Consider the following 14,153-nt stretch of genomic DNA (forward strand, 5'->3'; position numbering starts at 1 on the left):
GAGCACCTCACACAAAGATCAAATCTAGTTATCTAAATAGTATGTTTTTAACCGATACTTCACCAGACACATAATATAGTTTTGTTGATTTTAAAGTTTAAAAGTTTCTTTTGTTCTTTGGCAGTAAAAAAACGGTTCGATACTTTTTCAACATATTCTTAAGTTCCAAAAGTGCTTCTCTTAAATATCGTACATCACCATTCTTAAACTCATGTTTGTTTGGTTACTGTCTTCGTCAAAGTTTGTCACTTGCTACACATATCATTGAGTTCCATGTCTCGTATTTGAAAAATACTTTTATGAATACAAAACTTACACGCAATTTCATAAATATTATTGAACAATTTTCAATCAGATTTAAATTTTCATCTAGTATATATTAATATTTAACAAATATTGTGTACTTAAAATTTTATATTTTATAGATAAAGTTTTAAATATAGTTAAAGAATTACATAAACAATAACTCTTATAGTTGTTTGTTGTGTTTATATCTACTTTTTTTTTATCCTTTTTATTTCCCTATATATAAACTAATTAACAAGGCTAAGTGAAAAGTAATGACGTAATTGAAAAATAATTAATATCATTTTAAACTTTGAAATGGTTGAGAAATAGAAAAGAAAATGTTCAAAGAAAATTCTATTTAAACAGAAACAGGGAGTGGTTAGGACATGGATGCAGGGATTAAATAAATATCTATGAATAAATGATAACACACACAAACACATGATAACAAATTGTCTTTGTTAGATTACATAATATTAATGTTATTATTAGTTTATTAGTTTATTACATTACACCAACAAAGTGCCGTTGGTAGTTGGATTTCTCTAGTTTTAGAGAGAGATTCAGAAGAAGAGGAAGCGTGTGGTGATCTGATTGTGGAAGAGAGGTTCATTGCCAATTGTCCCTTCATCGGTGAAACTCATGGCAAATCTGAGGTCATCTTCTGAAGAGATCGTTTCATTTTCATAAGAAATAAAATGAATGAACATTCAGCTCTAATATGAATAATTTTGATGAACTGTGTTTCTCTTCCAATCTATTTCCCCTTGATTGAAATCCTTTGATTCCATTGCTTCATCTCAACAACACACCCTTTTGATTGCCTACCCTTCTGTTGGAAGTCTTGTGATCTCTTTCCTTTTCCATGGATCCAAAAGAATTATGCTCCACAGATATGATTGATGGTGAGTGTTTTCTTTTTGTTGCTCTCATTCACATGCACATACAGTGTTTGTTTATGCATTGTTTTATATGCTTTTTTACATGGCTTGTTTTACTTTTGCTCTCATTTAATGTATTTTCGTTACAAATGAAAGGTTTAACTGTTTGGAGACTTTGTAGGAAGTTGGTTTCCCTTAGTTAACCAAGCCACTTTGATTATGGGGCTTGATTTAGGGATCAAACAATCGTAAGGGGTGACATTTGAGCTACGTCTCTTAACTGTTCGATTTAATGTTTAAAACATTTAGGTTTTACCTTTTTCTTGCTGAGGATCTTGTCATTAATATATCTCAATATAACAGTAATATTGTGCGTGGATGGTAACGTTTCTGAATGCTGAATTGTTCTGTCAGTGATTGCAAACCGGTGCATGGAATGTTTCTTGAATAATTAAGATCTTAATCATGCTGCATTGTAGATGCTTGCTACAAAAATAGTTTTTTGCTGTTATTATGTTCTTTTTTGGTCCACTGTTATGTTCAGGTGCTATTTCTTCTATCCTTCCTTCAATTTTAGGGAAAATACAAATAACATGACGGAGCACATACTAAGTTCATAAATAGGTTTCAGTTACGCTATGTCACATTCTGTTTCATATGATATGATTGCATTTGTTTCGGTTGGTCTATTTGTCAATTTCAAACTTCCATTTTGAAAGGAAAAGTGAGAAATAATTTAGTTGAAGAATTATTTCATTTCCAAGTGAAACTTTTTGTGCTAAAACATTGAGCTGGGAGGATCTAATTTTGATATTGATTTTTCAGTTTTCTTTTTCTTTTTAAAATTGTTTTAGGTTTAGCTTGAGTCAGAGCCTGGTAAAGTTGGACTGATTCCTGTTTGAGTCTTTAAATACCGAATGAACAATTTATCAGTTCAATATCCAATTTGTTGTTCTAATTTCGGACACCATAAAATAAATTGCTGAAAAAACAGAATATCGTGTAGTCCTATTTAAAATGAACAAAATTGGGTGCAATTTCCGGTGTTATTATTTCAATTTTCGTCAGAGGAATGAACATGAGCTTTAAACCTCACCAAGACACATAGTACTGTTTTTAAAGTTAGTAGTGTCAAGTAAATGAATACTCTCATAAAAATTTATTCTTGTAAAACAGAAAGTTAATTCTCTTGTCTATATTGTGTACATATCGTCTTCTGAAAGAAGTTTATGACTGCACATTATTTGAGTGAAATTCCCCTATTCATTTATTAATTGTTTGAAAATGATCACTCTTGCAACTTGCACTTAAAAATTAAGAAGAAAAAATAAAGAATAATAAAATCTTTCCTTTAACCAAAGTAACGTAATCGTTTTGATGAGGTAAAACTGAGGGAAATGTATGTTCTGTAGTGATCTGACCTTGTGTGAGAGCCTTTTAAAACAAGGATATAGATTCTTTAGTGGAATGCAAATGAAACTTTTTACATGGCTTGTCTAAGAAATTTTAGAGTGGTGTATTTATGTGAATCTCTTTCAAGTAGATAAATTATGATGCAAAATACTATTTTTGTATTGGTGGTTCAATATCTATGTTTTCTTACTTCTTGTTCTCTCATCTCTTTGACACGTAAGAGATATTTTGCACTGTGTGTTCATAGAGAATTTTTTCCCTTGTGATTTTGGTGTCCACCAGGTACTGTTGCTGCACACATCAAGAGGCCATGCAATTCTCTTCCAACAGTTATTGTCATTGGTGCTGGAATATCAGGAATTGCTGCTGCACGAAGTCTCTATGATGCATCTTTTAAGGTGTTATATCACTATTGTCAGATTCATCTTTATTTACTTCTTCTTTCTATTTCTCTAATTAGGTCAGGGAAAGATTTTTTATTGCTTTTTGCTTTGTCTCATTCTCATCATTTGGTTAGGTAATTGTTCTGGAGTCAAGGGATAGGGTAGGTGGCCGGATATATACTGATTACTCATTTGGCTGTCCTGTAGATATGGGAGCCTCATGGTAAGTTCTACTTGAACTAAATTTTCTTTTGTTGCTAATACACTGTTTTAGAAATGGAAGATGACCTGAAATTGTGAACCTTGTTCACCATCTTCTAACTACATTCATTAATTTGGTGTGTTCATTGTTCTTAGCCATACTGCACCAAAGTCCTAGATATGCTGAGATTGAAAAATATCCTCTCTTGCCTATTTTCAATGAAACAATGTGTGAAGTGTGCTAAAAGTGTGAACTGCATCTTAGCGGATTTTTTCCCAGTAACCATTACATTACATAAGAGATTTAAAGCTTGTAAACATCAATGTTGATCTAAAATTTCCAATATAGTAATAAAGCTATGCCAGTGTATTTGTTGTGACCCCAGTAGCAGTTGTACCAAAAATGAAAAGTCCCCTGTACTCTCCTTCCAGCAGTATACCAGCAAATGGGGACCTTATTTATTATTATTTTAGTTTATATGATCTTTCTTTGCACTCTTCAGATCACCACACTGTATTTTTTAAGTGTAAAGCAACGAAATGAGTTAGAAGAAGTCAATAACTTTGTTTCTATTTTATTGATTATTTCTTGATTATGTTCCAGGCTACATGGTGTTTGCAATGAGAATCCCTTGGCACCATTGATACGTGGTTTAGGGCTCACATTATATCGTACCAGTAGTGATAACTCTGTCTTATATGATCATGACTTGGAAAGGTAATAATTTAGATTTCTTCTCCATGTTTCTGCAAGATGATGTATTGCATGAACCTTAACCTTTTATTATGCCTAGACAGTTCTACAATCTGTTTCTCGTTGAACTGAAGAATTCACATATGATTTTCTAACGAGTGTAGAACGTCTGAAACTTTTGCAATTGTACTACTTTGCTATTTAATCTTTATAGCTGTATGCTATTTGACATGGATGGTCATCAAGTCCCTCAACAAATGGTAATGGAAGTTGGAGACACTTTCAAAAGAATTCTAGCGGAGGTGAGATCTTTGTTGAATATGGCGTGTGTTTCTCCTTGATCATGAAGGAAATTGTGATTATCTTAAACTTTAATCTATTGGCTTTCGTGTCATATTTTTAGACAGTGAAAGTGAGGGAAGAGCATCCTGATGACATGTCTATTCTCCAAGCAATTTCAGTTGTGTTAAATAGACATCCAGAACTGAAGTAAGGGATTGATAAGAGCATATATTGTATATAAGCGCTAAGACCTGAATTTCAATGTATCCGTGTAACATGACAGTTTTCTGCAGGCAACAAGGACTGGCTCATGAAGTGCTGCAGTGGTACATATGCCGAATGGAAGCTTGGTTTGCTACTGATGCAGATATGATATCACTGAAAACCTGGGATCAGGCAAGTGCCATTATATTAGTTGAAGAATACAACAAGATTCTCTTTGCCTTGAACTTCTACGTTTGTCGTTTTCTGTTCTTTCATACTTTAGTATGATTTCATTATGAAATCTCGTTTAGCCACTAGGTCCCGGGCTAAATAGTTGTTGATATAACTGATGAATTCTGCTTTGTTGGAACTTTTATAATAAGCAGAAAGCTTTAAGTTACCAACTTTTATAAAGCATACACAATATTCTTTTCTACTAAAGATTATATTTCTAAACTTCATTAAAATTTTAGAAGAGTTAAATTGACTGATATTGGGTGAGTGGGACTGGGTCAAGATTATGATTGTTCGAACAAGCTTTGTGAATTTCACAATACTGATAAGTTATATGGATTTTCATTATAATATTAAGGGTTAAATATGTTTTTGGTCCCTCAACTTTGAGTGTATTTTAGAATTAGTCCATTTTGAAACTTTGGACCAATTTAGTCCTTCATTTTTTAAAATACGTGGATTTAGTCCTTTTAATCAAATCTTGTTAAATTTATTTGACATTTCAAACGTGTTTCATAATAGTATTTGACTTGACATTAAAGCAAAAATGTGTCAAACAGTATAAACAACTCAAATATGATCCTGAAATGCGTACCAAACATCAAATAAACCTAACAAAATTTGATTAAAAAGACTAAATCCATATATTTCGAAAGATGAAGGATTAAATTGGTGCAAAATTTCAAATTAGACTAATTCCAAAATTCACTGAAAGTTAAGGGACAAAAAACATATTTAACCCTAATATTAAGTATTACCTCTATTGGTAACTTTGTACTCATTTGGGGTACTAATATGAAAAATATCTATCTGTTTTTGTATTTTCTTCTATAGAAGTCTTTGCTGAACAAGCTATATTTCCGCATGACACTTACGTGTTACCCTGTTAGGCCCTTGATTCATCGAGTTATTCCGATGGTTGAAGTGATAAAATTTAAACAAGGTTCCGTCTGTATGTACAAGATGAACTTGGCATTGTTTAGTATTCAAGTGAATGCTAGTATTGCTCTTGTTCTTGGTTTTCGTACAGGAGCATGTCCTCACTGGTGGCCATGGACTCGTGGTGCAAGGATATGATCCTGTTGTAAAAGCTCTTGCAACTGATCTCGACATACGCTTAAACCACAGGTTTTCTGTATAATTTATTGCACGACCTAGCTATGTGATTTGATACATAATCGTATTCATGATTTGTGTCACAACATGCAAAAAAGAAAAGAGAAAACTAAAATTTATGTGGAATTACTTATTATAACTTTTGGTGACTTCTATCAATAAGACCAATTTTTTCTGCCCCTCTCATGGGGTGATTAGGGGTGAAGATTTGACCCTTCTTGTGAAACCTCATATGTAGGGTGACCAAAATATCCAATGGTTACAACATGGTAATGGTCACAGTTGAGGGTGGCAGGAACTTTGTTGCTGATGCTGTTATTCTAACTGTTCCTATTGGAATCCTTAAGGCCAATTCAATTGAATTTACACCAAAATGGCCTGAATGGAAGACTACAGCAATTAAAGATATTGGTGTGGGAAATGAGAACAAAGTTGCCCTAAGATTTGATAGAGTATTTTGGCCTAATGTAGAAGTTCTGGGCATGGTGGCACCCACCTCTTATGCCTGTGGTTATTTTCTCAATCTCCACAAAGCAACAGGTCATCCAATTCTTGTGTATATGGCTGCTGGAAGGTTTGCTTATGATCTTGAAAAGCTATCTGATGAATCAGCTGCAAATTTTGTAATGCAAAAGCTCAAGAACATGTTTCCTCATGCTTCTAGGCCTGTAAGTTCACCTCTCATGCCATGTGTTTCTCTATATCCACTTTCATGATCATGGATTTTGAGTTTTGATGACTATTGCAGGTTCAATATCTTGTGTCACATTGGGGAACAGATCCAAACTCTCTTGGCTGTTATGCATGTGATTTAGTTGGGAAACCAGATGATGTGTATGAGAGGCTTCGTGCACCATTGGGAAATGTATTCTTTGGTGGAGAAGCTGTGAGCATGGATGATCACCAGGGATCTGTGCATGGAGCTTACTCTGCTGGGGTCATGGCTGCTGAAAATTGTCAGAGACATCTTCTGCAGAAACATGGCCACAGAGAAAATCTCCCTCTGGTTCCTGCTGTTAGGCATGAAATGTTTGAAACTACTATACCTCTTCAAATCTCTAGAATGTGATTTGTGTACCTTCCTGTTCTTGAAAATGAGAACAATGCTCAGCAGAATGAGTTGCTGTTGTTTAGAGTAATTGCACATTGTAGTTCAACTTAAACCATGGTAAAATATCACCAAAGCTAACTTTTATTCATAGAGAAATTCATCGTTTTTTTTTTCTCTCTCTTAAGAGTAATTATAAAGAAATTATCCAAACCTGATAATGTTTAGCTCTCAAAACTACAAATTCTCTCTAGGTTCGATTTACCTTTGTTACATGCAATATTGACCACAACAATTACGATCTATAAAATTTTTTATCAGTCTCCTTTTGTTACATTCCAAAGTGAAAGGGAGTGCAACAAGTTTTTTATAAGATGCAAGAAAAATTAACCAAAACTAAATATTCTCTAACCATTAAACTTAAGGATTATAAAGTAAAACTAATTATCTCTATAAATTAATATCCTATAGTATACGAAAAGCAAGAGTGTTATCCATGAATGCAACAGAACAACCACTCTGTAAGCAGTTCCTGAAACTGGCAAAGGGATCATGCACATTGACTTTAGGCAGAAAATCACAAGAGATCTCGAGAGGGAGGGTGTGCCGCTATTAAAGGAGAAGAAAAAATATGTTTTTATTTATTTTTACATTAAGGGTACAATGAACATTTCATCGCCCCTTTTAGGGTGCAGGTGGAAAAAATGGGGTGCAGTAAGAAACTTCCCCTTACCCTTGACCCAAGCCAAAAAGTTTAATAAACACAAACAAAAAGTAATAATAAATAATCAGTTGCACGCATTCTTTGCGTTTGGTTGGAGACAAAGGAGCAAGAAGCGCGTCGAACAGCGACCCAGACAATAAACAGTACGATGAGGATCTTCGGCAAACACGTTTTCCCGAGCCAGATTATACTTTTTGCTTCTGGGTATGTATGCATACGTTCTAATTCAATTCAATTTTCTAGTGAATTTCAGTTCTAATAGATCCTACTAATTCCGTTAAATTGTTCGTTATAAACGGGCTTAAACGTGCAAACCTAAACATTACAGGCTTCTGTTCTTTGCATCGACAACCTATGATGTCCATAGATCCATCAAGAACAACCAAACACCCCCTTCCGAAGAGCAAGTCAAAGCCCTTCAAGACTACATCGAATCTGCGCGTCGCTCCCGTTGAATCAACGGTCTGTATTCTGCCACGTCATCTTATCAAGACACTGTAAATAAAAACTGAATTATGGCCCATGCAGGTCTCGAACCTGCGACCTTCGCGTTATTAGCACGACGCTCTAACCAGCTGAGCTAATAGGCCTGTTTGATATGTTATTCTGTGTAATAATTTTGACGAATTAAAACATTCTCCAAATTTCATGCAACTTCTCAAGAGTGTATCTTTTAAAACAATTTATCAATTTAATAACTTTCAGCATAACTTGATTGTGACTTTATAAGATTATTTAAGTGAAATAATTTTTGTAATTATTTTTGTGTATGCATTTTCTTATCTCACTTATCCTTTGTTTTATTATGTTGGTTAATCAATTTTTTAGTTTCCTGGTCTACAATAAACGTAAACCATACATGATGTAAAATTGGAAGTGTTCTTATTATAAAAATTAATATAATTACTGAAAATTAAAATATTTTTATAACTTATGTTTATACATAAAATCGAAAGTGTTCACATTCTACTTTTTTATGTTTCTGCAAACCTTTTATTGTATCCATAGTTATATAAAAAAATTAGTTATAGTCACTATTTTGATTACCATAAAGAGGAAGTTCACATTTTATGTTTCTGGTATTTATAATTGTAGTTTCTTTCTGCTATTGACTCGGTTGCCTAAGAAAATATTTTAAAACCTCTCATTTTTTCATACATCTCATTATGCTGGGGTGTTATAATCAAATAATATTCATTAGAAATATTCAAATATTCCAACTAAATAATTTTTAATCTAAAATATAAGTTGCTTTTTCATGAAGTTATTATTTAATTGAAACACTACAAAGTAATGGTTGTCAATTTGGAAAGACCTTTCAGTAAAGTTTAGCCAATTTCCAATTATAATAGTAACAATAAAGAACTAAAACGTGGGTCGGTTCACATAATTCATAACTAGCATCAAAGTGAACTATACCAAAAAATAAATAAAAAGATAAAGACAACATATTAATCCAAACTTCTTTTTCATAAAAAGGGGAACATCAATATCAAAATCCAATATTAACTAAAATTATGCCTTATTTGACTATATACAAATTGTGCTTTTGCATTTTCTGTGGCTCTCCTAAATCCATTCTTCCACATAACACTATATGGCATTGGATTTAGGTTTTCATTACAGGAGATAGTACTTTTGATGGAGGAACCATAGATCTAGCAAAAGCCACTGGCAAGGAAAGAAACTTCTTGGTTTTGCCCACATAAGCCCTTCTGGTGAAATTGTTGTAATCATTAGCTTCAATCTCGTCCAAAATCTGGCGATACAACAGCAAGGACGCCCAAACCTACAAATCCCACACAACCCTTTTGAGTTCACACGTCAAAGTACTTAAATAATGCATGAAAGGCTTCACCTTTTTCCATTTTGGTTCTAGAATTGCCATAATCTTTCTAGGAGTGTGTGTATTCTCACTTGGGTAGCCCTAGAAAATTTATTAGTCCACATTCAACTTTACACTGTTATTATATTGGCAAAATGTGGTTACAATGACGTCACTCCATTAGAACATGCTACAGACTCGTATACAGATACCTAACAGCATAACCAATTATAAATATATTTCTTTGTTGACACTGACTGCAAAGCTTTATCTCTTGGATTAAAGTTCAGATTTTTATATTTGTGTGTGACTATCATTGTTAAACAAATATTTTGACCAAGAACATGTTTCGTCAAGCTTCCACAGGCCCACCCCCATTGATTCTGAAAAGGTTTTGCATGTGTGTCCCCTTTAAAATTTGAATAAACCAACAATTTGATCTTTCAAGGATTACTAAGTAGTCCCTAAACAATTAAAGTACTGAAATGATTCCCTGAGTATGGAATATCCATCACTTTGATTCCTCCTGTGTTAACATATTTTACTATATCCTCCGAGGACCATTTTGAAGGGATTTTCAAATTTTGCAGACTATGAATCTTGATTTCTAATACTTAAATTACTTTAGGGACCATTTAGGAGAGAGGAAAATACTTCAAGGATGAATTGATGATTATTCTTAAAATCTCAAGCACAGAAAAGGTTTTATAAAATTATATATGTTGGAATCTCATACCGGCCATCTGCTAGCTTCATTGAGCTCCGTCACTCCCTTTTCTGCCTCATCAAAAAACATTCTAGCTCTTTTTATTTGGCTCTTCATGAAGTTCCTCCACTTGTCTGTCACCTTACCAGCAAATATGTCTTCATCTGAGAGCCCTGCTTGAGCCAACTCATCTTGAGGTAGATACACTCTTCCTCTGCTGGCACTGTTGAAAATGAAAAGGGTATAACCAAATTATGATGCAGATTCATTCTTGAAATCAGCATCAGAATAAACTAACAAGGTATCCTTGAAGCATATTTTGGTATTAGTTCCACTATAATTTTTCATTTTTCAGCCACCTATTTTTCTTTTCTCTACCTAATCATGTTAGACACCACAGAGTAGTAAATTCTAACAAATCACATAGAAGCATATTCAAGTTTTATGGACCGGAGAAAGAATAAAAACATCCTGAAACCCAAACCAGACATAGCATGAAAGGCTTACTGGTGTGTTAACAATAAAAATAACTCCTACATAAGTTTTTACAAGTCCAGAAAAGGACTAACAGAAAGACTTGCTGATGTTGAACATTAATACTAAATACAGCATCTAGTATACATCTCAAGCTTTTATTTATTTATGTTTTTTTTTTTGGAGACAATAGAGTCCAGCTATCCTGTGTCTCAATAAGGGGATATGCATCTCATAATCATCAAAAAATCAAGTTAGACATTGACATATAATGGTATAATGGACAATACCACAGTGAGACAAGTAAACTTCACAATCTTGATTCTACGAGTATTTTCTTCCAAATTTTTCTAAAGACTTGAATAAAACATGAGTATTTACGGACTTACTCCTCTCCAACATCTCTGAGGATGTTTGTTAACTGATTTGCAATTCCCAGGGCCAAGGCAGCATTGTAAACACTCTCAGTTGTGGCTTGTGAATATGGAGAAATGCCCATGATTGGAACACTCATTATACCGACTGTCCCAGCAACATAGTAACAGTAAAGATATAGTTCATCAAAGTTTTTGTATCTCGACTTCTTAAGATCCATTCTCATTCCTTCTATCATATCTTTAAATGGCTGCATGGACATGAATAAAAGAGTTGAAAAATATGTTCTCTAAAAATGAAGATGAACTATTAAACTCAAGTTTATTATATGTAATAAAACATGATTAATGGATTTGAGGGGCACCTGAAATACCTTGGCGGTTTACAGGATTTTATAGCAAAGACAAGCAGTGATATTCTCAGAAAAATTTAAACAGAATTTCAAAACGTGCAACCGCTATATAAGTTTTTTCTCCAAGGACTCAAGATTGAAATGTAGTACAGAATTGAAATTAAGAAACAAACAGATTAGTATCATGAGCAGTTAAGAACTCTGATTCGGACATAACATATGTCTGTGCATAGATTGAAATGTTTTAAAACACACACAATTCATATTACATGACATATGTCTGTGCAAAGATTAGCGATGAATTTCCGGAAAATATCTTAAATGATTAAGGAAATGGATCCGTACCTGGATATCAACAGGAAATCTGGCAACTGTATCAGATAAAGCAGCATCAAGCATATCAAATGGACGACCCTGAAAAAGTTCTTCCAGTCTTGATTCCCACCTATCCAAAGCACCTGGTGTAATTTGAGAAGCATTAGGGCCATCAACAAGTTCATCTGTTCTCCTGCACCACACTGAAAAACAGGGATCAATACAAGGCAATTGTTCTTACAGTCTTGCACGATCATCTTACAGTCTTGCACGATCATCTGACAAAAGATAGGCAATACATTACAAGATAAAGCACAAGCAGATTTTATTCACCAAGGAATCCATAACACAGTTTACCCATATCCTTCCAATTTTGGTTATCTAACAATTTAAGCATTGGTCAGAGATTAAAGTAAGACAATTGTGCTTTTGCAATTTTATCATCTGAAGGAGAAAGCTTCATTATTGATTCACCTTAAAGGTTTGTCAATTTATAGTGTACATAGGAGGATTAAGTTCTCATTTACATATTTGGTCAGATACATTTTCATGCAATGATTTAGTTTCACCAAGGAATGGACATTGCCACGGATTCCTTTGAAGTTTCGAAGGAACATACACAGATTTTTTCAATTTTTGAGGACTCATTCAAACATTCAAACAACCAGATTTTCAAGCCTGAAGACCTAGAGCGAAACAAGTCTGCTAGTTCTTGTTTCAAACATAAACTAGCCTGAAAGTTCAAAAAAGATTTGATCAAGTATGTATAATTAGTCAACATGCTTTCTGATGACCAAAACTTTTCTCTTGCCCTTTTAACTTCTAAGTCAGATACTGCAATCAGATATGGAGTTTGGACCGAAACTGAGTAAAAAAACCCATCTTAGGGTATTCTAAAACCAAAAAATTTTGTTGTTACAATATGTCTCAATTCAATAACAGTTTGTGAAAAGTCTTCCTAAAAAGTGCCTGCTTGAGGTGATTCCAACTATACTGTAAGAGAAAGCAATCCTAACCAAATAAGCATGATCACTCACCATATATTGCCCAAATAGCTCTTTGTCTTTCGGGAGTCATTAGGAGAGTTCCTGCAAAGACAAAAACCCATGTAAATTGGACTCAAACCATGCCACAAACCCAAATGAAATCTGAGGTTGACATCCTCACATGAAGGAAGGATAAGAGAAAGCTAACCCAGGTAAAATGTTTTAGCATATTCTGCACAAACTTCTCCACAACGATCATATGCTTCACTCAACAAACTCAAATTCCCAGGCAGAGCAATATCTGGTCTTGCATCAATTTCACCCATAGAGCCAAACTTCCTCTTAACCAAAGATGCCTGCTTCAACACCACATCATAGACCTTCTGCTCTGATGAAACAGCCACTTCTCCAGCTGCTGGGTTTGCTAGCACATTCGCTACCATAGGGAAGTTGCTAGCACGTTCTAAGCCAGACCGTCCAACACATGCATACTTCATGTCTGTACTCAAAGAGTAAAATCTCCATCTCCTCTCCCTATCCTTCGCTCTAATCGACCCATAATCTTGAGACATAACCTTCGAAGAATCCAAGAACTTCGCATGTTGGATAGAATCAAATAACCCGGGGGAACGCGAAACCTCCAAACCAGGGAAGGAAGCAACCCATAGTAATGTCACAGACATGACTATACAATTGTGTTCTTGAAACTTGCTCGTGGAGCTTCTTTCCTCCTTCACTTCCTTTTCTCAAATAGTTATCCTTCAGAGAACCACTAAATTGAAGACACCGGCAAATCACGCAAAAACAATTGCCTCTATTTCCATGCAAGTCTCAGACAGCAGCCGCAAAACTTGGTCTACCAAAGATATCTGTGACTGGACAAAAAACAAACATCTTATTCAGTATCACAGTGACATCAACCTAAAACAAGACAAAAACATAAAACAACACAAAACAGGAAAAACCCTTTTGATCAGATACAACAAGATTACAAAAACACACCTAATGAAGATCCAAATCCAAACAACACCCCCTCCCCCCGGTAGAAAACAAATGAGTTACAACTGTCACCAGAGAAAACACCAGCCAACAAACAGTGTTTGCTACGACTTTTCATCCATTCATTCATTCCAACACCAAAACAGCACTAAATTATGAAGTTGGTCAAACATATTATGTATCTACGTACTATATTTCCTAACCTACACGAAAATCCAACCTCTTAGAGAAAGAGCATGAATGAAAAGATATAAACAAAATGCAGGCACACACAAACACCTGTGTTGGGTGGTGCTGCTGTGACCCACTCAGGAGAGGTTCCCATTAATTGAAAAAATGGTTGGACGCATCAACATCATGGAAGAAGCAAAAACTAACAACGGCCACTAAAGAGCAATTTCTTACACTCACCATATGATATGACCCACCAAATTCTCTCCACTCTTCCAGAGTCTTAATACTATTTTTTTGCTCGTCTTTTTGTTTCTTCCTTTTTTAAAAAGAAAAAGGAAAAAAAGTGTGCCCCTTTTGTTAAAGGGTAATTCTCTCTTTGCTGTGCTAATCTCTCTTACGGCATTTGAGACCACACTCTTGTGTGACACGACAGAACTGTCTGGTTCTGAGTCTCACACGCCTCTTGTTACAATAGTTTG

The 14,153-nt window shown here is 34.4% G+C and overlaps 2 protein-coding genes, 1 long non-coding RNA gene and 1 other non-coding gene across 9 annotated transcripts; 2 read left to right on the forward strand and 2 right to left on the reverse strand.

The window, feature by feature from the left end:
- Positions 1-768: 768 nt before the first annotated feature.
- On the forward strand, positions 769-6,919 carry LOC114193147 (putative polyamine oxidase 4). Of its 2 annotated transcripts, none has more exons than XM_028082853.2 (10): positions 769-1,193; positions 2,865-2,980; positions 3,100-3,188; positions 3,771-3,884; positions 4,107-4,162; positions 4,268-4,349; positions 4,436-4,538; positions 5,611-5,708; positions 5,935-6,364; positions 6,445-6,919. In XM_028082853.2, exons 1-10 carry the CDS (start codon positions 1,154-1,156, stop codon positions 6,763-6,765), a joined length of 1,449 nt encoding a protein of 482 aa, XP_027938654.1. In that variant the 5' UTR covers positions 769-1,153; the 3' UTR covers positions 6,766-6,919. The 2 variants fall into 2 exon arrangements, with proteins under 2 accessions (XP_027938654.1, XP_027938653.1); XM_028082852.2 differs by having other exon boundaries at positions 770-1,193; positions 4,075-4,162; positions 4,264-4,349.
- Positions 6,920-7,489: 570 nt separating this feature from the next.
- Positions 7,490-8,122, forward strand: LOC114195376 (uncharacterized). The gene is made up of 2 exons (XR_003606476.2): positions 7,490-7,672; positions 7,797-8,122. It is a non-coding gene; the product is annotated as an uncharacterized LOC114195376 (long non-coding RNA).
- Positions 7,985-8,058, reverse strand: TRNAI-AAU (transfer RNA isoleucine (anticodon AAU)). Its single transcript has one exon. It is a non-coding gene; the product is annotated as a tRNA-Ile (tRNA).
- A 797-nt stretch (positions 8,123-8,919) lies between the features above and the next one.
- PSY (PHYTOENE SYNTHASE) lies at positions 8,920-14,106 on the reverse strand. Of its 5 annotated transcripts, none has more exons than XM_028084715.2 (7): positions 13,912-14,106; positions 12,710-13,376; positions 12,553-12,603; positions 11,546-11,718; positions 10,863-11,098; positions 10,030-10,222; positions 8,920-9,257 (listed from the first exon to the last, which is right to left on the reverse strand). In XM_028084715.2, the coding sequence occupies exons 2-7, from the start codon at positions 13,182-13,184 to the stop codon at positions 9,078-9,080; spliced, it is 1,308 nt and encodes a 435-aa protein (XP_027940516.1). In that variant the 5' UTR covers positions 13,185-13,376; positions 13,912-14,106; the 3' UTR covers positions 8,920-9,077. The 5 variants fall into 5 exon arrangements, with proteins under 5 accessions (XP_027940516.1, XP_027940515.1, XP_027940519.1 ...); XM_028084714.2 differs by having other exon boundaries at positions 13,780-13,970; XM_028084718.2 differs by lacking the exon at positions 13,912-14,106 and adding an exon at positions 13,780-13,804 and having other exon boundaries at positions 12,710-13,370.
- Positions 14,107-14,153: the final 47 nt, after the last annotated feature.

This window comes from Vigna unguiculata, chromosome 8 (assembly GCF_037176805.1).
Source record: "Vigna unguiculata cultivar grain cowpea cultivar isolate G323 ecotype 2 chromosome 8, ASM3717680v1, whole genome shotgun sequence".
NCBI classification, from domain to species: Eukaryota; Viridiplantae; Streptophyta; class Magnoliopsida; order Fabales; family Fabaceae; genus Vigna; species Vigna unguiculata.